At 41.3% G+C, this 25,451-nt stretch overlaps 1 protein-coding gene across 5 annotated transcripts in view; it reads left to right on the top strand.

The window, feature by feature from the left end:
- The window catches only part of hip1 (huntingtin interacting protein 1), a 344,047-nt gene extending 321,862 nt beyond the window's left edge, over nucleotides 1-22,185 (top strand). For all 5 annotated transcript variants that reach the window (XM_043718716.2, XM_087977488.1, XM_043718713.2 and 2 more), the window contains 7 exons: nucleotides 733-826; nucleotides 1,631-1,731; nucleotides 3,327-3,432; nucleotides 6,641-6,764; nucleotides 11,605-11,666; nucleotides 12,344-12,452; nucleotides 20,180-22,185. In XM_043718716.2, the coding sequence (XP_043574651.2) occupies nucleotides 733-826; nucleotides 1,631-1,731; nucleotides 3,327-3,432; nucleotides 6,641-6,764; nucleotides 11,605-11,666; nucleotides 12,344-12,452; nucleotides 20,180-20,190 (607 nt within the window). In that variant the 3' untranslated portion in view covers nucleotides 20,191-22,185. The remainder of the gene's footprint in view (nucleotides 1-732; nucleotides 827-1,630; nucleotides 1,732-3,326; nucleotides 3,433-6,640; nucleotides 6,765-11,604; nucleotides 11,667-12,343; nucleotides 12,453-20,179) is intronic.
- The last annotated feature ends 3,266 nt before the right edge of the window (nucleotides 22,186-25,451 follow it).

The following is a 25,451-nucleotide window of genomic DNA, read 5'->3' as shown; positions in this document are numbered from 1 at the left end:
TCTCCATCAGGAACTTAGGTGATTTGAATATCCAACAAGTGCCTGCTTTGATTTTTTTTTCCCTTTGAAATGTCTTTGTTTAAGTTCTGAGGCTTCTTTGGTAGAGCTGTTTAGGTGTTACTGACTCTGGTGCAGAGGAGGAGAAGTGAAATGAGTAGTTGATGCTGCAAACCTTTCACACTGAGAATCTGAATATGTCTATGGGGAAGCTCTTTACATTGAAGGAGAGTTAAAGCCTATAAATGGAGAGACCCCTCTCAACAGATCAATGCAGTAAGTTGGCGTGATGAGAGCAAAGAAATATTTGCTTTGGTGTCCCAGAGTAGTTTAACAATATAGGCCAAGAATCTTGCAGAATAATCAGTGTATTTTAGTTTAAAGCTTTTAGGAGCACTTAAACTCAAGGACAAGGTCATGACATTGGCTATGGAAAGAAATGGAAGGTGGTTTACCATCTAACTACTACTTCAATTTCCAGTGAAGTACGTTTTTCCCAGATAGAATTAACTTAATAAGAATAAAATGCAGAGCTACCGGGACTGGGCAGGAAAGTGGATCTAACTGAGTGGTTGATATTGACATGAGCTGATTGACCTCTGTGTTCCAGGACATGACACATGAAAAATTAAATGGAAATGAAGTTTTTATTTGGTGTGTTTTCATATGAACTGTGTTTAGAATTGTTTAAGAAGAAATTAATTGACGAGCATTCTGTATTTTTGTTTCCCGTAGGATCCTTGAGTCTTGTACTGACTTGATGCATGCAGTTAAAATGTTGGTTCTGACATCGAAGGATCTACAGAGAGATATAGTGGAGAGTGGAAGGGTAAGAACAAAACTTCAAGTTTTAAGTTTGGTCAGGACAATATGTGAGTTAAAATATTACAAGGCAGTCGGTTGATTGAAAACCTTTGAAACATTGTGAATCATGAGTCTATTGCAATACTTGCGAGAGCCCACATTCATGCAACCTCAGGCCTTTCATTCATCCACAACTCACTTTACTTTGTCATTGGTGCCTTGACGTAAACCATTAAGGCATTAAGCATTTAAACCTCTCTTTAAACCTTTGTACCTCTCTCTTCCTTTAAGATACTTTTAAAAACCTAAGTCATTGACCGATCTGCATAGTCCTAACTCCTATAAAATGCCTCGGACTTTTCCATGTTAAAGATGCTGTATAAATGTATGCTGAAGGTGCGACATAAATGTGCATTATTAAATGGGCTGATGCCTTTATTTGCGCCTCAGTGATTCCTCTGTCCCTTTCATGCAAAGCTGATGACATATGGAGGCAGGGAGGCACTTTTCTGGAGTGCCAACTTCAATGCTCCCTTTCTGACCAATTGAATTTCACAATTCAGGTTGTTTTTAATGGAATCTCCCCTCTCTTCTTCAAGTATATAATAATGGGTAAACTTCATCAAATACCCTACTTGCCATGTACAGATTCACACCTGAAGCAAGGCTGCAAGATTCCTGCTTTCTGCTGAGTTTGAAATTTTACAATGAAGCCTTTGCTTTGTGAGATGATCAGTAAGGGGTGAGGTATAATAAGACATAACACCTTTTGAAAAATGGGGAGAAAATAGGAAGAAATTATAATAAATATTATGTTTCTGGTTTACAGGGGGCAGCATCTCAAAAAGAGTTCTACGCCAAGAACTCAAGGTGGACTGAAGGCCTCATTTCTGCATCAAAGGCTGTAGGTTGGGGAGCCACTGTGTTGGTGTAAGTGTTGCAGTTGCTATTTGTTTGAGGTCTTGTTCACAGTCACCTGCAGAACTCCACTAAGTGTGTAGTGCTGCTGCTGTAACTGAATCACAGAGGTAGTTATGTTTTGTTAACAAGGATCCAATATGGAATCTGTGGATCCAATATGGAATATCCAGTATCTGTGCTTAAGTACAGTATTGACATCTACCTGGCAATACAAAAATTATGCAGCATGCACTACCCACCAAAAAAAAAAGGCAGATCCAATCTGGTCAATTGCCGCTGCATCAGTTTGTACTCCATCATGAATCAAGTGTTGGAAGGTGTTGCTGATATTTAAGTAAATGTTGGCTAGGTAGTTGGCTTTTGGTGGAGGGGGGAGGGGGTAACTCTTATGGAACAGTGGTATTGTACTTAACTCTGGGCTAGGAGGACCAGTTTCAAGTCCCATCTGTTCTAGAGGTTTGTAATAACATCTCTGAAGAGATTGATTTGAAAATATGTAGATAGGTGACTGAAGGTAAAGGGAATAGAGAGATACAGGATCAGGAGGAACCATGTTTCTGGCTTGTAATTTCCATGTGTGAAGTAACACTGTGGTTTAAATCGAAGTGCTTTCTGATGCAAAGCAGTGAATATTTGCAATAATTCATCAAACACAATAGAGGTAAAAATCAGCATTATTCAAAATTAATTAAATGTCATAGGAATTATTTTAAAGAAAGAAATTTTTGTTATCCTGTTATCTGTTTTTCATGGATTCCTGATCAAGATTAGGTGGTGTCTTTCAGTATCCTGGCACGTTGGATGCTACCTGTACTGACCAACGTTTGTATCATTAATTTTTCAGTGTGAGCTATAGGGAGAGGTTGAATAGGCTAGGGCTGTTTTCCCTGGAGGCTGAGGGGTGACCTTATAGAGGTTTATAAAATCATGAGTGGAATGTATAGGATAAATACACAAAGTCTTTACCCTGGTGTGAGGGAGTCCAGAACTAGAGGGCATAGGTTAAGGGTGAGAGGGGTAAGATATAATAGAGGCCCAAGGGGCAACTTTGTCACACCGAGGGTGGTACGTGTATGGAATGAGCTGCCAGAGGAAGCGATAGAGGCTTGTACAACTGCAACATTTAAAAGGCATCTGGATGGGCACATGAATAGGAAGGGTTTAGAGGGGTATGGGCCAGCTGCTGGCAGTTGGGACTAGATTGGATTGGGATATCTGGTCAGCATGGACAGGTTGGACCAAAGGGCCTGTTTCTGTGCTGTACATCTCTGTAACTATGATTCTTAAGTCATTTCAACTAGAAATACATGCGTGTGCTACTTTAACTTGGGCATTTTCTTTTTGTGGCTGAGAAGATTTGGAAGGAACCTAACTCTGTCTTCAATGTTGATTTCTTTGGGGGCATGTTTGAAGTAGTTTCTTGTTCAGTCGCAACTCTCAGTGATGCAATTACCGTTTCGTGTGAGGGCTCCTTATATTGTATTGTGATTATGTTTGCAGGTGGCTTTATAACTGTGATGGCCTTCACTCTTCTATTGAAATATGCACTTAGTGAGATTTATTTGATGCTTGGGACTCAAACGTTGTTTCATTTCTCTCTTCAGAGATGCTGCAGACATGGTTGTCCAGGGAAAGGGGAAGTTTGAAGAGTTGATGGTTTGTTCTCATGAAATCGCAGCCAGTACCGCACAGCTGGTGGCTGCCTCCAAGGTAAACAATGATGTATATTTTTGGTGATTAGCTCATAGCTATAAAATAGCAATGAATCATATCACAAATGGAGAAACAAAGAGGGGCTGCATCAGTCACACTTGGGGAAGTGGATAGAAACCTTTCTAATGAATAACTGCAAAGGGCATTTGAAGAGCAGGAAATAAGCATTAATCAGATTCTATATATTCTTTTTGTTTTTGAGGGAATAAAATCCCACAAAATTAATAGGTGGCCAGCAAGAGTAAAACTGTGTTACATTGAATGATATTTGGTCCATTGTGATAATTAAAGAAACCTAATAAAACATAAACAAAAAAAAAGAGAGAAAATAAACATTGATGTTACACTTGCAAGTAATATCAAAACAAAAAGCAAGAGCTTCTTTAAATATCTAACAAGGAAGAGAGGGGTCAAAGTGAACATAAGCCCCTTAGAGAATGGGGCTGAGGAAGTAATAATGGGGAGTTCAGGAAATGACAAAAGAGTGGGATACATACTTTGCATCAGTCTTCAGGGTAGAGGGTGCTAATGGCATTCCAAAATTATTAAATCAAGGAGAAAAAGGTGGGGAGGAAATGGATCAGCATATATAACTGGGGAAACAAGTGACTGATTAGTCTTCTATAGCTGATGGGTTGCATCTTACGATATTAAAGGAAGAAGCTACAGAGAGTAAATGCAATGATAGTGACCATAGAATCCCTATAGTGTGGAAGCAGGCCATTCGGCACATCAAGTCCACACCGACCCTCCAAAGAGCAGTCCACCCAGACCCAATCATGGTAGCCTGCATTTCACATAGCTAATCCGCCTAGCCTGCACATCCATGGACACTATCGACAATTTAGCATGGCCAATCCACCTAATCTGCCCATTTTTGGACTATGGGAGGAAACCGGAGCACCCAAAGGAAATCCACGCAGACAGTCGCCTGAGGGTGGAATCAAACCCAGATTCCTGGTGCTATGAGGCAGCAGTGCTAACCACTGAGCCACCAGGCTGCCCCCAAGGAATCTTTCAAGAGCTCTTAGATTCTGAAAACGTCCCAGATGATTGAAAAACTGATGATTAGATTAGATTAGATTACTTACAGTGTGGAAACAGGCCCTTCGGCCCAACAAGTCCACACCGACCCGCCGAAGCGCAACCCACCCATACCCCTACATTTACCCCTTTAACCTAACACTACGGGCAATTTAGCATGGCCAATTCACCTGACCCGCACATCTTTGTATAACACCCTTATTCAAAAAGGTATGCAAAAAAAACAAGTAACTATAGTCCAATTAGCTGAACATCTGTTATTGGGAGAATGTTATAATCTGTGAAAAAGGATGTTACAGCAGAGCATTTAGAAACACACAACATGATCAAGCAGACGGCTTCATGACAGGAAAATCATGCCTGACAAATTTACTGGAATTCTTTGAGAAGGTAACAATTAGGATAGATGAAGGGGAGCAGTGGATGTAATATGTCTAAATTTTCCAAAAGTGTTTGTGATAACATACCACATATTTGGCTACTTAATAAGATAGGGGAGAAAGTGAGGTCTGCAGATGCTGGAGATCAGAGCTGGAAATGTGTTGCTGGAAAAGCGCAGCAGGTCAGGCAGCATCCATGGAACAGGAGAATCGACGTTTCGGGCATAAGCCCGAATTTCCTGAAGAAGGGCTTATGCCCGAAACGTCGATTCTCCTGTTCCCTGGATGCTGCCTGACCTGCTGCGCTTTTCCAGCAACACATTTCCACTACTTAATAAGATAGCACATGGTGTTAGATGTAGCGGTGGTGGATGGTGGATCGGCTCACTAATAGAAGAGGGAGTTGGGATAAGGGATCACTTTCAGGATTGCAACTACTAACAACCAGTAACTGTAACAAGGATCAGGGCTGGGTCCACGATTATTTACAAGATATATTGATGACTTGGATAAGGAAACAATGTGCTCTAACTATGTTTGCCACAAAAATAGGTGGGAAGGCAAATAGTGAGGATGATGCAGAGAGTCTGCAGAGGGATATAAACAGGTTAAATGAATGAGCAGGCAGCTGGAAGATAATATGGGGAAATGTAAGGTTCTGTGATTTGGCAGGAAGACTAGAGGGGCTGAATATTTTTAAATGGAGAGAGGTTGCAGAAAACTACAGAACAAAAGGATTTGGAAGTTGTCAGCTATGAATCACCAAACATTACCATTCAAGTTCAGCGGGTAATGGGGAAAGCTAATGGAATATTGACTTTTTTGTTTCAAAGGGAATATAGTATAGGGAGGTTTTATGACAACGATACAAGGCACGAGTCAGACTGTAGCGAGAATCTTGTGAATCGTTTTGGGTTTCCGACCTATCAAAGGTATACTAATATTGGACACAGTCCAGAAAAGATTCACCTGGTTGGTTCAAGGTATTGAGGGACTCTTTTATGTGATGAGCTTGAATAGATTGGGCATGCAATCATTGAAATATAGAACTGAAAGATGATCTTATTGAAACGTAAAAGATTGTTGGTCGGCTTGACAGGATCGATGAGCAAGTTTGTTTCCTCTTGTGGAGAGTCTAAGAACCAGTGGGCATGTCAGAGTAAAAGGCATAATCTCAGAGAAGAGGTCACACATGTATGGCAGAGATGAGAAGGAAATTATTCTGAGGGTTGTGAATCTGTGGAATTCTCTAACACAGAAGGCTGTTGAGGCTGGGTCATTAAAGGCAGAGATAGGCAAATGTTTAATTAGTCAGGAAATCAAGGGTTATTGGGAAAATGATGAAGGACTTATGCCTGAAACGTTGATTCTCCTGCTCCTTGGATGCTGCCTGATCTGCTGTGCTTTTCCAGCGCCACACTTTTTGATTCTAATCTCCAGCGTCTACAGTCTTCACTTTCTCCTCGTTATTGGGAAAAGGCAGGAAAGTGGGATGAGAGATTATCAGATCAGCCATGAGCTCATTGAATGGCAGAGCAGACTAGATCAGTTGAATGGCCTAATCTGCTCCTCAGTCTTAGGGTTTTATGGTTGTCATCCCACAAGTGCATAAGGACAATATTAATTGTTTTCCAGGGCTCAATAAAACACCCTTATTCTATTTGTATCTGGGAAGAGCTCTCCTAACCTTTGTTAAGACTTTGATGCATTGGGAAAGATCTCATTGTATTAACTGTAACTGTACAACAGCAATTTGTTGTAATTGTGTTCTTTTCTAATAGGTGAAAGCAGATAAAGACAACGCAAACCTTGGAAAACTGCGGCAGGCCTCCAAGGGAGTAAATGAGGCCACGGCCAGTGTAGTGGCTTCCACAAAGTCAGGAAAATCCCAGATTGAGGAAACAGGTAGTTTTACTGTTCACTATGCACATGAATCTAGTACAAAGTAAAGAGAGAGTGTCAGTCATTCTGCAAACTCCAAAGTAAAATACTGTGAATGCTGGAAATATGAAATAAATGCAGAAAACATCCAGAGCACTAAGTAAGGCAAGCAGGAGTGTATTGTTAATAATTTAACTGCAACATGAACTTTGGAAGTCAGATGACTGAATTACAGTTGATTTGAAGATCAGTAATGACTGATACAGTGCTGGATGAAATATTCCCATTCACCAAGCTCATATTAACTGGAAAAGTATTTGTAAGTGTCCTTGAAGTAGTGGACATCAAAATAGCCATTAAATTGAAATTGGAGAAAGTACAGTGGTCACTTTTAAAAATATTCTTTTATTCCTGTTTCTCACATGGAAGAATGGGATTTGTATCAGTATCAAGCACATTGAAAAAGATGGTTAGACGTAGAAGGAACTGTATTTACTCTGTGTCAATCATTTCTACATCCCAACCTTTGACAGCATTTATGAGCTTTCTTAGTTTTGCTTTCACTAGGAATAAAGTGCAGTAATGCAATCTGGCTGACTAGCTCAGGGTCATAGACCAGTGAAATTTTCATTACGTCAGTCTGGATAAATCAAGATTCTGTGTGAAAAGTTAGTTTCTAATCAATTAGGTTCTCAGATTTTTAGTCATTTTTAATTCATTTTCTTCAGTAAAGTCATCATGAGAGTCTTTTTATAAGGTGGTGTATACATATTTACAAGGTATTTATAACCGGGGGTTGTGATAGGATTAAAGCCTCACCATTCAAATGTTCATTAAGGGCCTATTCCATGACTTTCAATCTGGGCTGGTGCTTCAGCTAACTTAGAGTCATAGGGATGTACAGCATGGAAACAGACTCTTCGGTCCAACCCATCCATGCCGACCAGATATCCCAACCCAATCTAGTCCTACCTCCCAGCACCTGGCCCATAGCCCTCCAAACCCTTCCTATTCATATACCCATCCAAATGCCTCTTAAATGTTGTAATTGTACCAGCCTCCACCACTTCTTCTGGCAGCTCATTCCATACACGTACCACCCTCTGCGTGAAAAAGTTGCCCCTTAGGTCTCTTTTATATCTTTCCCCTCTCACCTTAAACATATGCCGTCTAGTTCTGGACTCCCTGACTCCAGGGAAAAGATTTTGTCTATTTACCATATCCATGCCCCTCATAATTTTGTAAACCTCTATAAGGTCACCCCTCAGCCTCCGACACTCCAGGGAAAACAGCCCCAGCCTGTTCAGCCTTTCCCTGTAGCTCAAAACCTCCAACCCTGGCAACATCCTTTAAAATCTTTTCTGAACCCTTTCAAGTTTCACAACATCTTTCCGATAGGAAGGAGACCAGAATTGCACGCAATTTTCCAACAGTGACCTAACCAATGTCCTGTACAGCTGCAACATGACCTCCCAACTCCTGTACTCAATACTCTGACCAATAAAGGAAAGCATACCAAATGCCTTCTTCACTATCCTTCTGAGGGAATGTGCAAATAAAAGCTGCAGCTGCTGGAAATCTGAAACAAATGCACAATGCTGCCAAAACTGAGCAGGTTTGGCAGCACCTTTGGAAAAAGAAACCGAGTTAATGAGAACCAGTTTTTATGGAAGAGTCATATTGAACTCAAAATATTACCCTCACAGATGCTGCCCGACCTGCTGACTTTCTCTAGCACTTTGTTTTTATTATTGAGGGAACTCTGTGTTTTTGGAAATCTTGTCCATCAGATAAAACAGACCACTGTGTCCTTTATAATGTGGGTTCTGATAGATACAAGGATTTCTCTTCCTACCTGACAACATTCCTTTCTGAACCAATACCATGAGAAGACAAGATAGCCAGTCACCTATCTCATTGCGGGTTGTAGGTGATGGTGTACCGAATACTCGTTTATTCTCATCCAGGATACTTCAAAACAATTCATTGTATGTGGAATTGTTTTGGATGGAACAGAGGGATGTAATAGGCGCTGTATAAAAACAAGTCCTTGCAAGCAACATTTTTTACTGTGGGAGTCTCTTTGGATTATATGCAAAGTCATGCATTAAGAAAGGAAACGTGCATCAAGCAAGAAGATTATTACTGCCATTTTCAAAGTGACGTGTCATGTAGGCCACAAAGGTTCCTGGTTCAATCCCTGCTCTGTGCTGGCTTGCACCTCCCGGTCTGAGTCAAGGGTGGGCCACAATCTCCAAGTGAGAGAGAGGAAAATGAAGCAGAATGTCTGCTTCTGATTTTTAAGTAAGACATTCCTGTATTTTTTATAAGATATATTATGACATCAGGAGATCACAAAGAGCTTTCACTTGGTTCAGTACTTTTGATGTGTGGTCAGTTTTAATATAGAAAACAGGACAAATGGGGTAATGGTCATCTAACCCATTTACTTTTAATGATGTTAGGGTGCCGGTGTTGGACTGGGGTGGACAATGTCAAAGATCGTTGTCTCTGCAGGTGATCAAGAGTGTCAGACGGTGTGGGTAAAGTGTCAACAACTTAACAACAAGTGAAGGGATACCTATAAACTGATTAATTGAGGCAGAGAGATAATTGTAAAAAATTGAAAATAATGTGTCCCTCATACTGTTCCATAAAATCTTCCTTACTCTCCTGTTTTGACACCTTGATGGCCTGTTATGATCTCTCTATCTTAATTAGTTTGTACAGTTTTGAATTACTTGTTACTTTGGTTGGACCGTCAGCACGTGACTCTTATATTTAGTGTGTTATTCCAGTCATTGGCGTTGTCTCCATTACCACCCTATTTTTAATTTTTTGTAATTATCTCTCTGCTTCAATTAATTGGATTATAGGTATCTCTTTACTTATTGTACAGCTGTTGACACTTTACCCACACTGTCTGACACTCTTGATCACCTGCAGGGACCAGTTATTCAGCCTATCATCCATTCCACTCACACCATTTGTATGATCTTTTGATTTGTCTGATTATAAAGGCTTTGTCTGTGTGCTTCTCTCTCAATTTACCTGACAAAAGGGGCAACACTCCCAAAACTCGTGATTTCAAATAAACTTGTTGGACTATAATTTGGTGTGTGTGACATTTTATTTTTAACCAGGATTTACCAGGGTGCTGCCTGGACTGGGGACATGATGTTATGAAGAAAGGTTTAGGGAGCTAGGGCTTTTCTCATTGGAGTGAAGGATGAGAGGTGACTTGATAAAGGTGTACATGGTGTTGAGAGGCATAGATAGAATGGATGGCCAGAGACTTTTCCCAGGGCAGAAATGTCTGTCACGAGGGGCATGATTTTAAGATAATTGGAGGAAGGTTTAAGAGAGGTGGCAGAAGTAGGTCCTTTACTCAGAGAGTGGTGGGTGAATGGAATGCACTGCCAGGGGTGGTAGTAGAATCAGATACATTAGGGACATTTAAGCGACTCTTGGATAGGCACTTGGATGATAGTAAAATGAAGGGCATGTAGATTAGTTTGATCTTAGTTTAGGATAAAATGTCGGTACAACATAGAGGGGCGAATGGCCTGTATGTGTTGTACTGTTCTATGTTTTAATAACCTTGATTGAGCGATAAATACTGTGCAGGGTGCCTCTACTCTTTAATATAGGGCCATAGGATCTTTTGTATACTCCACAAAGGACATGGTTTCAATGATGTCTCAGAAGACTGTGAATCATAGAAATGCCACCTCAAGGTGGTGCAAGGGGCATGCATGTGCAAAGAAAAAGCCACAAATGTTTGTAAGTGATGGAAGCTGATGGCCCTTTGAGGCTTAATCTGAGACCTTGCATTTCTTATTCAGGACCTGAGGCCACTGTCATGTCTTTAGGCAGCCTCCTCACCCACACCATGACCTCTATTATTTTCCTACATTTGGCAGGCTCTGATCGATTGAGATGTTAAAATGACTGCATCCTTGTGACTGCAGCACAGCATGTGCCATTAATACTGTATGCACACTTCATTTGTATGTGCCGTTCATAGAGTCATAGAGTAATACAACATGGAAAAAGATCCTTTGGCCCAAACTGGTGCATGCTAATCATGGTGCCCACTCAGTTAGTTCCAATTGCCAGCATTTGGTCTATATCTCTCCAAACCCTTCCCATCCATGTACCTATCTAATTTTTTTTCCCAATGTTGCTATTGTACCTGCCTCAACTACTTTCTCTGGCAGCCCATTCCATATCCACACCACACTCTGTGTGAAGAAGTTGCCCCTCAAGTCCTTCTTAAATCTTTCCCCTCTCACCTTATAAGTATGGATGTCTGCACAAGTGGCTCCTGTAGTGAGTGTAGGGCACATTTTATTTCATTGTGAATGTTGGGTAAGAGCCCCTCCATTGAAAGGCCGAGACTATGTGGAGGGGTTTGGTTGAAACCAATTAACTTCAAATACAGATGGGCAGTTTGTGAATATACCTGTGCTGATATTACTGCGCACAGAAAGTAGTATTGTCAGCAGTACATGTCAGGCCATATCCAGAAGCCTATCAATAGTGTCAGCAGTCCTGTCTGAGCATACACCAGAGGCCAATTTGGCATTCAGAGTAACTACTCTGACATGTACTTCAATAGACCAACCAGTGGCTTTCTGCAGCTGTGTGCATTTTGATTGAGAATAGAATTAGACTTTGAAGCTATTCAAACTGTTGGACATTATTCAGTACCCAGACAATGGTGTTCCAGAAGGAAATCAGCAGCTTTACGAAATAGAGAGAAAGTAAATTCAAGTGAAAGCCTATTTCTTTTATGTATCTGTAGTTCTTACTCTATTTTTGTCTAAATAAGCTGTCTATAATTTTCATTCTTTTGTTGCAGACACAATGGATTTCTCTAGCATGACACTGACACAAATCAAGCGACAGGAGATGGACTCTCAGGTAGTGAAAAGCTGCTTTTGCATTACACTCCGTTCCTTTCCTATGGTTACTTGAAGTAAGGAGATTGCCTGTCTAATTGCATCTTCCATATTCTTGGAATGAAATGGTATTCTTAACGTGGTGCAATATTTGTACTTGGGGAATTAGGTAGTTACTTTAGTTTAAAGTGTCAATCACCGAGGTGTCTAGGCACTTTGTAAAATGAGGGGATAGGCAATCGTAGCACATTTGTATCCATGCTGTGCATGCAGTTTCCCGGAAGGTGTTCTAACAAGCGTACTATCATTTGAAGAAAGCGAATTCTGTCTTGGAAAGATTAATTTAATCTTCTCTTGCTGTTGCTTTAAACACAGCAGTGAATATGTGGTAATTGATGCATGTTTTGCAGTTTTGTTTGATTTCCATATAAGATATGTGTGCAGAGCCTTTCCTGAGGAGATTAAACTGGTGGAGATGGTCTGTTTTGGAAAGTTAAGAATGTTATCCAGAAGGAATGGGGTTAATAGGCTTAATCAACTTTGCTTATTCCACTTCTGTGTTTCTTAATGTAATGTGAACAAACACAAACCAATGCTCTCTTTAAGCCTGGTCCTAGACCAATTTTAGCAGAATTCAAGTGATACCAAAGTGGTGCAGGAGATAGTCTGAATGACAAATGTTTTTACCTTTGTCCTAAGGTTCGTGTTTTAGAACTGGAGAGCGAATTACAGAAAGAGAGGCAGCGTTTGGGAGGACTCCGGAAAAAACATTATGAACTGGCCGGAGTTTCTGAAGGCTGGGATGAAGGTATCTACTATTTCTTTCAGACTACCCCATTCTTTCTCATAGCTGTCTAGAGGAGAATTGTGAGATATTGGATGGATTAAACATAATTACGGAGGAAATATGAAGACATTTAGCATCTGTAAAAGCCAATACATCACTAGGCTGCCAAGAAAAGCAAAGAAAGGAACCGCAGAGCCTCAGATCATCATTTTCCAATATCCTCTGGTTACAGTTATGACAGGTTGCTAAATTTTTATCATCGTTTACAACAACGGAAAGTGCAAATAATTATCAGCCAATTAGCCTAACCTCTGTAGTGTACAAAAATAATACTATTAAACGCTGAAAACTGATAACTGACAAATCACTGCCTCAAGATTTTAAAGCAAGCAGGTGTGGAAATTGTAAATAGCTTAGCAATAATTTTCCAAGTGCTTCTGGAACTGACCCTTTAGTTTGAAGAATTACAGACGTAACTTCATCATTTAAGAAATGTGGTGAAAAGAAAACCAGGAAATTATAGAAGAGCAAAATATCGTAGATACTGAAAATATGAAATAGAGTAATACAGCATGGAAACAGGCCCTTTGGCCTAATGTGTCCATGCCGACCAAGTTTTCAAAATTGAATTTATACCATTTGTCTGCATTTGGCCCATATCTCTGTAAATCTTTCCTATCCACGTACCTGTGCAAATGTCTTTTAAATGTTATAATTGTACTTACTTCTACCACTTCCTCTGGTCGTTCATTCCCTACATGCCTCCAGCCACCTTCTGCGTGGAAAACGTTGCCTCTCATGTTCCTAATTAATCTTTCCCCTCTCACCTTAAACCTATACCCTAAAGTTTTGGACTCCCCTACCTGGTAAAAAGACCTTGGCTGTTCACCTTATCTATGTCCCTCATGACCTTGTAAAGGTTTATAAAATCACACCTCAGCTTCCTGTACTCAGGGAGGAAAAAGGTCCCAGCCTATTCAGCCTCCTTACAACCCAAACCCTCCAGTCTCGATAACATGCTTATAAGTCTTTTTTGCACCCTTTCCAGTTTAATAACATCCTTCCTATAGTAGGGCGACCAGAATTGTATGCAGTACTCCAAATGTAGCCTCACCAATATCTTGTACAGCCATAATGTGACGCCCCAACTCTTGCACTCGATGCTCTGACTGTGCCAAACGCTGCCTTCAACACTCTGTCTACCTGTGATGCAACTTTAAAAGAATTATGTACCTGAAGCTCTAGATCTCTCTGTTCAACAATACCCCCAGGGCCATACTATTAACTATGAAATTCCTGCTCTGGTTTGCCTTACTAAAATGCAACACTTTGCATTTACCTAAATTAAACTCCTTTAGCCGTTCCTCGGCCCACTGGCCCAAATGATTAAGATGGTGCTGTACTCTCAGATGACCACCTTCACTGTCCACTATAACACCAATTTTGGTGTCATCCTCAGACTGGTAAACAATGCCTCCTGTATTCACATCCAAATTGTTTATACAAATGACGAACAACAGTGGGCCAGCCCTGATCTTTGCAGCACACTGCTGGTCACAGGCCTCTATTCTGAACAGCAACCCTCTACCACCACCTGTTTCTGCCTATCAAGCTAATTTTGTATCCAGTTGGCTAGATCTCCATAGCTCCTGTGTGATCTAACCCTACTAACCAGTCTACCTTGCGGAACCTTGTTAAAGGCTTGCTAAAGTCAATGTAAACAAAGTCTACTGCTCTGCCTTCATCTATCTTCTTGGTCACCTAGAGTCTTCGAGTCCTACAGCACAAGGAAAACCCTTTGGCCCAAACTGGTGCATGCTGACTGAAATGTCTATCCATGCTAACCCCATTTCCCTGCACTTGGCCCATATCCTTCTAAGCCTTTCCTATCCACATATTTGTCCAAATGCCATTTAAATGTTATTAATGTATCTGCCTCAACCATTTCTGCTGGCAGCTTATTCCATGTGTGTACCAGCCTCTGTGTAAAACAAAAAAGTTCCCCCTCAGGTTCTCTTTTATCCTTTCCACTCTAATGTTAAACACTGTAGTCCTCGATTCCCCAACCCTGGGAAAACGGCTGAGTGCATGCACCCTATTCATACCTGTCATGATATTATACACCTCTATTAGGTACCCCCCTCAGACTCCTATTCTCTAAAGAAAAATGTACTAGCTTGGAGCGTTGGAGGGTGAGGGGTGCCCTTATAGAGGTTTACAAAATTATGAGGGGCATGGATAGGGTAAATAGGCAAAGTCTTTTCCCTGGGGTCGGGGAGTCCAGAACTAGAGGGCATAAGATTTAGAGTGAGAGGGGAAAGATATAAAAGAGACCTACAGGGCAACATTTTCACGCAGAGGGTGGTACGTGTATGGAATGAGCTGCCAGAGGATGTGGTGGAGGCTGGTACAATTGCAACATTTAAGAGGCATTTGGATGGGTGTATGAATAAGAAGGGTTTGGAGGGATATGGGCCGGGTGCTGGCAGGTGGGACTAGATTGGGTTGGGATATCTGGTCGGCATGGACGGGTTGGACCGAAGGGTCTGTTTCCGTGCTGTACATCTCTATGACTCTATCTTCAACCTCTCCCTATAACTCCGTCCCTTGAGTCATAGAACATAGAACATTCCAGCGCAGTACAGGCTCTTCAGCCCTCGCTATTGCGCCGACCTGTAGAACCAATCTGAAGCCTATCTATCCTACACTATTCCATTTTCATCCACATGTTTATCCAGTGACCATTTAAATGCCATGAAAGTTGGCAAGTCTACTACTGTTGCAGGCAAAAACAGACCTGGCCACATCCTTGTAAATTTCTTCTGCACTCTTTCCAGTTTAATGACATCCTTCCTATAACAAGGTGACCAAAATTGTAGCAGAGGAAAAGGTGGGGGGTGGTGCCAGTGTAGCTCCTCCACCTATCGCATTTCCAACGCCCCTCCCCCAAGTCCCTCCTCCCTACCTTTTATCTTAGCCTGCTTGGCACACTTTCCTCATTCCTGAAGAAGGGCTCATGCCCGAAACGTCGTTTCTCCTGCTCCTTGGATGCTGCCTGACCTGCGCTTTTCCAGCCACACATTTTCAGCTCTGATCTCCAGCATCTGCAGTCCTCACTTTCTCCTACTCCAGTTAAACCCTGAAAGCTCCGATCTAATTCCATTAGAATTCGCCTCGTCCCAATTTAGAACTTGAACCTGTGGACCAGATTTGTCCCTCTCCATAACTATTTTAATATTAATAGAACTATGATCACTGGTCCCAAAGTGCTCCCCCACTGTCACCTCCATCACCTGTCCTGTCCTATTTCCCAAGAGTAGGTCGGGTTTTGTCCCTTCCAGAGTAGGGCCCTCTATATACTGCTTGAGGAAACATTCCTGAATAGCACTTAACAAATTCTACCCGATCTAAGCCCTTAACACTCTGCAGTCCCAGCCTATGTTAGGAAAATTAAAATCTCCTACTAAGACAATCCTAATGCTCCTGCAAGTCTCCCCAATCTCCCTCCTATTTGGGGGTGTATAGTACAACCCCAATTATGACAGCATCCCCTTTTTTATTTCTTAGCTCCAACCACAAACCTCATCTCTTCAAAAAACTCAGTCAAGTTTGTAAGCCACAATTTCCCATGCACAAAGCCATGCTGACTATCCATACCCAATCCTTGCATTTCCAATTGCATATAGATCTTGTCTCTCATAACGTCATTGAGTTATCAAATTGTACAGAACAAAATCAGACCGTTTGGCCCAATGCGTCCGTCCTCAATTAATCCAGTTCCATTTGCCAGCATTTGGCCCATATCGCTCTAAACTGAGAGGGTGGTGAAGGCAGGTTATATTTAAGATGCATCTGGACGTGCACTTAAAATGCCTGGACATAGTTGGCTATGGACTAAGTACACCTAAGTGGGGTGGGCTGAAGGACCTGTTTCTATGCTTTATGACTCTTAACCCCTCTTATTCATTAACCCATCCAGATGCCTTGTACACATTGTAATTGTACCAGCCTCCATCTTTTCCTCTGGCAGCTCAATCCATTTATGCACCACCCTCTTCATGAAAAAGTTGCACATTAAGTCCTGTTTAAATCTTTCCCCTCTCATCTGAAATGTATGCCCTTCAGTTTTGGACTCCCCTACCCTGGAGAAAATTCCTTGTCTATTCACCCAACCCATGCCCCTCATGATTTTATAAACCTCTATAAGGTCACCCCTCAACCTCTGATGCTCCAGGGAAAATATCCCCAGCCAATCAGCCAGTCCCTATAGCTCAAACCCTCCAACCCTGGTAACATCCTTGTAAATCTTTTCTGAACTGTTTCAAGTCTAACAACATTTTTCCTATAACAGGACGACCAGAATTGGATGCAGTATTCCAAAAGTGGTCTAACTAATATTCTGTACAGCCGCAACATGACAACCCAACACTTATACTCACCAAATCCCCTCCAACAACTTAACCCCCCACTGAGGTCGACTCCCTGATTTTTAGTTGCCTGGCTTTTTCTTGCAGCCTTTCTTAAACAATGGCAACACATTAGCCACCCTCTAGTTTTCCTGCACCTTACCTGTGGCTGTTGATGATGCAAATATCTTTGCTAGGGCCCCCCACATTACCACAATATCCTGAGATACATATAATCAGGTCCCAGGGATTTATCTACCTTTTATGTATTTTAAGAACTCCAGTACCTCTTCTATAATGTGGATGCTTTGCAGGATATCAGTAATTATTTCCCTGAGTTCCCTAGCTTCCATGTCTTTCTCCACAGTAAATACAGTATTCGTTTAGGATCTCCCCCATATCCTGTGGTTCCACACATAGATGGTCTCATTGATCTTTAAGGAGTCCTTTTCTTTTCCTAGTTTCTCTTTTGCCCTTAATGTAAATGTAGAATCTCTTTGGAATCTCCTTTACCTTATCTGCCAAAGCTATCTTATGTCCCCTTTCTGGCCATCCTGATTTTCCCCTTAAGTATACTCATATACCCCCATACCATTCAAGGGATTCACTTGATCCCAGCTGTCTATGCATGGCATATCCCTCCTTTTTCTTGACCAGAGTCTCATTATCTCTCGTCATCTAGTGTTACCTTCTCCTACCAACCTTGCACTTTACACTAACAGGAACATACTTTCCCTGAGCTCCTGTTATCTCATTTTGAAAGCCTCTCACTTGCCAGATGTCCCTTTACCTGGGGACAGCCTCCCCTAGTCAACTTTTGCAAGTTCCTGTCTAATACCATCAAAATTGGCCTTGCCACAATTTAGGACTTTCACTTGTAGAACAGGCTTATCTTTTCCCCCAACTATTTTAAAACTAATAGAATTATGGTAATTGGTCCCAAAATGCCCCCCCAAAAAACCCAGAAACTGCTGAAAATATTCCGATTGGGCAGCATCTGCAAAAAGAGAAACAGGTCAACTTTCAGATTGATGGCCTTTGTTGGACATGATCTATTTGACAGAAGTCACTAATCTGAAATGTTAATTCTGTTTTACTGTCTCCCCTCATGCTGCCAAAGCAGCTGAACATTTCCAGCATTTTGTGTTTTCATTTTAGCAACTTATAGATCTGTCAATCTAACACCTATTGTGGAAAAGTTATTGGAACCTATAGGTAAGGAGAGAGTAGCTGAGCACGCAATGAAAATTTGGTCTGATTACAGTAATGCAGCGTGAATTTAAAAAGAAAAGGTCATATCTAACCACACTACTTGACATTTTTGAGGTAACAACAGAGAAAACTAGACAGTGTTACAAGAGGTGATGCATATTTGGAATAAACTGCCAAACGAAGTGGTAGAGGCTGGTAACGTTACAACATCTAAAAGGCCTCTGGATGGGTACATGAATAGGAAGGGTTTAGAGGGATATGGGCCAAGTGCTGGCAAATGGGACGATTAATTTAGGATATCTGGTTGGCATGGACGAGTTGCATTGAATGGTCTTTCCGTGATGTGCATCTCTATGATTATATGTAGTTTGTATGGACATCCGTAGGCATTCGCGAGTTTTGAGAAAATTTGTAGCTCAGGTTGAGGTTCTGGATGTAGGTTTGCTCGCTGAGTTGGAAGGTCCATGTTCAGATGTTTTGTCACCATACTAGGTAACATCTTCAGTGAGCCTCCGGACGAAGCCAGAGGCATTCTGTCGTGATTGGAGCCAGGGCCAGGTGGATCACATTGACTGAGATGCTTGATTGAGGTTGTTAACCTGGGCCAAGCAGGGAGTCCTGACTGACAGATATAAGCAAGAGATTCACTGCTGCAGTTAGGCGGTAGTGTGTGGGTAATAAAAAAGAAAAAAAAATAAACAAGAGATTCAGAAGGGCTCCCCAGTCTTGGGATTGGCTTTGAGCTGGCTGGGAGAAAGTGAGGGCTGCAGATGCTGGAGATCAGAGCTGAAAATGTGTTGCTGGAAAAGCGCAGCAGGTCAGACAGCATCCAAGGAACAGGAGAATTGACGTTTCGGGCATAAGCCCTTCTTCAGGAATGGCTGAAGAAGGGCTTATGCCCGAAACGTTGATTCTCCTGTTCCTTGGATGCTGCCTGACCTGCTGCGCTTTTCCAGCAACACATTTTCAGCTTTGAGCTGGCTGGTCAGAGCCAATGTTACAATGCACATGTAAATAAAGTGTGACTAGGTGACGGGATGCTGGCCTCTCTGCAGTTATTTCACATTCAGTTAAGTTCCATGTAAGTGACTAAGATAAGATTTAAAACTCATGGAATTAAAGGAAATTATTGTTATGGATAGCAGTTTGTTTAGGTGATGGTAGATAGGCAAGGGATGGTGGACATACATTCAAATTGGGGGGACAAAGTAGTTGACTGGTGGTGTCCCACAATGCTTTTTGATGTGGTCAACTATTTGCTAGATCTATCAGTATATCTGATAACATAGCCATACATTCAAGTTTGTTGATGATACTGAAATATTGATGAGACCCTAAACCTAAAAAGAAGCAGTGATAGATCCATCAGGCAGATGGCTTCATTGTAGCGAAGTATGAGAGCATCCATTTTGGATCAAAACAGGATTGATCCAGGTGTTTTCTCAAACTAGGAACTGCAGAGATCCAAAGCGATTTGGATTTCCAAGAACATGGATGATTACAATGCAGCAGTCGGGCATTAAAGTAACCCGATTGGTTCATGGGATGTTAGCCTTTATATATAGAGGACTAGGATAGAAATCTGACAGTGTTTTGCCCTAGCGATGCAAAGTCCTGGTTAGACCACATCAACAATTCTGTGGAGGTTTTGTGGTTATATATTGGAATTGGAAATAGATATGTTATGGATTCATGAGAATGTTACTAGGAAGCTAGGTGCATCAGGAGAAGTTCAGTAATCCAGGTCTGTATTTCATGACAGCTTGTTGGAGGTTGGGATATAGATCATCCAAGGATCCCTGTTTCACTGCCAACTTGAAGAAACTGTGCCCATGCCTTGATGTGAAGAATGGTCGACAAGCAGGAGGTTAGAAGAACACAGCAAGCCAGGCAGCATCAGGAGGGGGAGACATCAATGTTTCGGGATGCTGCCTGGCTTGCTGTGTTTGCCCAGCCTCCTGCTTTTCTTCCTTGGATTCGAGCATCTGCTGTCTTTTTTGTGTCTAACTTTGATATGAAGAATTGCAACTTAGGTACTAGAGAGCTAACATCTTCTGCAGAGAAATGGAATGGGACTGCAACTGGTAGGAGAAAAAAAATTTAAATTAATTATTTTATTTTAAAATGCAGATACCAAGTAAGCCCAGAGTGGAAAAAGAGGAGCAGAAATTTTGAGAATATCAGCTCAACTGCGAGACTGAACAATACAGACTTTCTTAAACAAACAAAACCCAGTTGCTGCACTCCAGTATCAAGAGATCTGTGCAGTTATCATGAACTTTGACTGGGAATGGTCCTACAGTTCTATATCAGTGTTTTCCATTTGTATTCTGGATCCTATTACTATTGAGATGAGATGGTCATGTTCCTTTATTTATTATATGTATATTTTTACTTTATATTTGCACAGTAGTGGTAAGTATTGTGTTAGTGTTTTTGTTTCCAACATCCCCAGCAAGTCTTGGTTAAACTATTGATACCCCTTTTCTTGGCACATATCAGTAAATTGCTTGCAAAACGTGAGAATATCATAACAATTCAAGCATCTTGCTTTCCCTTCATTCTAAACACTGGATTAGTGGTTACAGGTATCATTTGCAATAGTATTAAGCTATAAAGACCAGAAAAACCCCGATGTGCCATTGCTCAGTTGGTTGATCTAGCATTGGCAGCAGTTGGCCTACTATAGCTGGTGTCTGTGCCAACAAGTAAAATAGAGGCAGGTAAAGAATAAGCTAACCTTCCGTTTCCTGCTAGTTGTTATGTAATGTATTAAAAAGTGGAAATGGCTTGAATGATGTCCTTCAACATCAAATTGCTCACTAGCCTTCACTCTTCTGGGACTAAAATGGAGTGCCCACTTGGTAAGTGTTGCTGGAAGATGGACATCACCCATTTGAACCCACAGCATGCATGGTTTCACACCAGTGCCTGAAGCAGCAGTGATGAGAATATAAATTATTTGACCGTCCTGACTATACAAAATAAATGATATACCAGCTATTGATAGTCCTGAACAATTGTTCATCACCCAAGAAAGAAACTTGTAGACTCTTTTCCCAGGTCTCTGCTGTCACATTATATGACATTGCAAGGAAGTTCATGGAATGGAAGCACACCATGTATCCCAGTTGGTCTATGCTCCACAGGAACCTCCTTCCACCTTACTTTATCTCACCCTATCAACAGCCCCTTTTATTTCTTCTCTCCCTTATATAGTTATTGAGATACCCAATGCGCTATCTTAAGTGGCTGCTAAGATCACCTTTAGAAACGTTTGATTTCCTCTTAATTAATGCTTGATTTGAACTTGCTGCAGTGGTGACCATCTCATGGGCCAAGCTCCTCTCACTCTGAGGAATCATGAAAGAAGAAATGAAAATGTAAAATGGACACAGCTTTAATCACCATTTCCAAAAAGTGGAACTTCTAACCCCCTGTGGTCACTTGGATGTGGCTGTGAAATATTTTTAAAGCCCTGAATGATATCCCTTAGAAAGGATGATATTGCTGTGAAATTTGTTGTCTTGGAAGAGAAATGAAAACAGAACATTTCCCAACAGTTTATCAGTTAGTATCTGCCAAGCAGTAATGTGTTGTCATTGTTGAAATAACCATTGTACTGGTGAAGGGGTTTCACTAGTTAAATCCAAACAACATTTGGTTTTATAGCTGTTTGGGGTGAAATGTGTTTTTAAAGTCTTGTGCAGACCAAATGAAATATTATTATTTCCTTTGACAATTCTGCTAATGTATTTCAACGTGTCTTCATTATTATCATCACTGACAATGTTGGGGACCTTTTTATTTTCTCTTCATAAATTATAAAGACATTTCTTTGAGACAAAAAGTTTGAACAGCATTGGTCAATGGTCTGTTACATTGGTTATGAGTGGCCCTCTTCCATGTCTTGTGTATGATAATCTGCTGAGGGTGTTTTCCCTTTCATTGTGAACTGTGACTGTTCATTTGCAGGAATTATGTTGTTGTGGCATTACTCTCTAATCCCTTCCACACTTACAGAAGCAATACCCGCACTCAAGCTCTTGTAATGGACTTATTTCAACTTTGTACACACCCGACTTTATACTTTTTAATATTTGTTTAAAATCATAAAAATGGAGATTTTCAGCTTCTGTTGTTTTGATTAGTTCTTGTTTAGTTCTGTATGTTTCCTTAACACTTGGTTCTGTTAACCTGCCTTTCCCTGCCAACCCTAAGCTAATCCACACCTGTCCAATTTTACCTGCTTCAAAAGATTGCATGTGTTTGACCTCCAGCCCTTTGCCAATTCAAAAGGTTTAAACATGATTATAATTTAGGCTTCTTTCTATATGGTTTGCTTGGTTTCCAGTTGAAGTTTGCTTCTGTAGACAGCCACCTTTCAGTCAAAACTTGATTTCACATTTTAAATGTTTGTCATAGCATTGCTGATTTTAGGCTGCAATAACATACTCTCTGTCCCAATAGAGAACTCAGACTGAAAGCTAACCATTCATATAAAAGAAAGACTAATTTTGCACTTACTATCCTCTAGCTCTTATACCACTTTTTTTTTAACCCATGTTCTCCTTCTTTGCTTGTTACACACAGACAACAACGCTGTTCCTGTCCAGTGCATTTAAGATCCTGAAAGATCTCGCAGAATGACATCTAATATCTGTTTCATACTGTTGCTATGCAGTGGTGATGACTGGTATCTTCCACCAGCAGGATGCTGTTGTTAGTCCTAAACAGTGTTCTGCCTCTCATACAATTCAGCAGTATGGCACAATGCCAGTGCATTGCCAGTTCCATAGGCCATATGTCCCAGGGACTGGCTGTTTGAATCAAGCAACGTGTTCCTTCTTTGTTCTTGACTGTACTCAATCACCCCGCACTTGCAAAACTCAAAACAAAATGACTGCTATTAAATGTGATCCCAAAATTGGGCAGGACCTGCTGAACAGCCCTGAGTGCTTACAGGAAGGGTACAAACATCCATACAGAGGGATCAGTTCTCTTTTGAATAACCCAGTAGCACGGGGCGCCTGTAGAGCCCCAATGCTTTATTCATGGCAATGCCTCAGTCAGAATCAACATGCCAGTCAACCATCATCCTTTTTATCTGTTGCATCGTTTGTTATAATCGTTTGAAATTTGGCTCTCTTGTACTTGATCTGATGAGGTGAGAAGCTTCAGCAATGTAAGAACAAAGAACAATACAGCATAGGAACAGGCCCTTCGACCCTCCAAGCCTACACCAACACATTTTGCCTTTCCATATTAAAACTGTCTTCACTTACAGGATCCATATTCCCTTCCTATTCATATATTTGTCCAGGTGCTTCTTGAATGTTGCTCTTGTGTCTGCTTCCACCACTTCCTCAGGAAACACATTCCAGGCACTTACCACTCTTTGTGTGAAAAACATGCCTCATCCATCTCTTATAGAGTTATCTCTCTCACACCTTGAACCTGTGTCCCCTAGTAATTGACCCCTCCACCCTGGGGAAAAGCCTCATACCTTCATCCTATCTATGCCATTCCCAATCTTATAAACTTCATTCAGGATGCCCCTGAATGTCCAACTTTCCAGTGAAAACAAGCCTAGTCTATCCAACCTTTCTTCATCGCTAAAATCCCCCATACCAGGCAACATCCTGGTAAACCTTTTCTCTACCCTCTCCAAAGCATGCACGTCCTTCTGGTACTGTGGTGACCAGAACAGTATACAATATTCCAAGTGTGACCTAACTAAAGAACTGTAAAGCTGCAGCATAACTTGCATATCTTTATACTCAATGTCCCTTCCAATGAAGGCAAGTATGCCATTGGTTTTCTTATTACCTGCACTGCCACCTTCAGTGATCTGTGGACCTGGACACGCCCAGATCTCTTCATATATCAATACTCCACAAGGTTCTGTCATTCAGTGTTGTTCAGGGAATCAATGGTTTTAGGAAGATGCGGGAAAGTGGATCTGAGGAATACCAGATCAACCATGGTCCTGTTGAATAGTGGAGCAGGCTTGAGCTACTCCTGTTCATGTTTCATATGGTCTTAAGGTCTCTTCTTCCTAGTCCTCTCTTTGAGTGGCATCTACTCCCATGACACATGAGCCATGTTCCTCAGTGACTGGGTTGCCTAGTGCTTTGCCAATGTAGTCATGAGGCAACACAAGAACGGTAAAGGCTTGATCCCTATTCTGTTCTGAGTGAGTAGATCTCAAGACAGTGTAAGTACAGGGACCAGTGTTCAGGAGTTCTCCCCTTTTCACCGACAGATTACTTTGATATGTCCAGCAATCGTATACTTATTAAGCAGATTAACACAAGAAAGCATATGTCTGGATTGTGAAAAAACAAAGGAGCTAGCAAAGGAGAATACGAGAGGAGCTAAGAGCTTGATTACATTCACTGGTTTTTAAGGAGGAGATTGAGGATGGTTTTAGGGAAGGAATTCTTGAGAGTATTATAGCAATCAAGTCAGGAGGTGATAAAGGCAGATGCGAAGGTTTCTGCAACAACTGGACTGTGGATGAGATGGAGATGGGCAATGTTAGAATTCAAAACAGGGACATGTTTTATAATGGAGAGAGTGTCTTCAAGTCACTTCAGGTTGAACTAACCATTAAGGCTGTGCGCAATTTGGTTTAGCTGGAGACAGTGGATTGGTAAGACTAAAAGAATCTGTGGTTAAGGTCAAAGCATGTGTGACAGTGTTGAAGATGATGGCTTTATCTCTGTTTCAGTGGAGGAAATTAAGGCTCATCTAAGACTGGATGTTGGGATATGCAGCCTGACAGCACAGCGACTATGGGGATTGGGGGGGGGCGGGGAGGGGGGGGACATCGAGTGAGATGGTGAATGGAAGAGCTAGGCAGCTCTGTTTCTGCTTTATATGGAAGAAAAGGTTTGTTTTTGGACAGGAAAGAACAATTGTATGCTTCATCTCTTGGGAAGTGAGAGACAGGAATGGAATAGAAGCCATCATAAACATAAGGGAGAAATTCAGGGCACCAGTCAACCTCAGTGCAATCACTATTAACATTTCAGGGAATATGTTTTAATCTGTCTGTCATACATACTTATACTGCAGCACCAGATCAATGCGCAGCACTATTTTACAGTGACATTCTGTAACTATCAACTAATTCTAATGAGCAACTTAATCACCAAAATAGGTGAAGGAACATCAGAGTGCAAGATGGTAAATATGGATTGAGAATTTTCTAAAGAAAATTATTTGATAGTGGCAGTCACATTTTTTAAGCAAGCAGCAAGGCTAGATCTCACAGAATACAGGGAGAGCTAGCCATTTGGCTGAAAGGTAGAAGACAAGGTGGTGGTGGAGGGTTGCTTTTCAGACTGGAGGCCTATGACCAAGGGTATGCCACAAAGATCGGTGCTGGGTCCACTAC

This window comes from Chiloscyllium plagiosum, unplaced genomic scaffold (genome assembly GCF_037043375.1).
Source record: "Chiloscyllium plagiosum isolate Xiang-an unplaced genomic scaffold, Cpla_swu_hap1 HiC_scaffold_31, whole genome shotgun sequence".
NCBI lineage: Eukaryota > Metazoa > Chordata > Chondrichthyes > Orectolobiformes > Hemiscylliidae > Chiloscyllium > Chiloscyllium plagiosum.
This window is presented reverse-complemented; position numbering and strand designations above follow the sequence as displayed.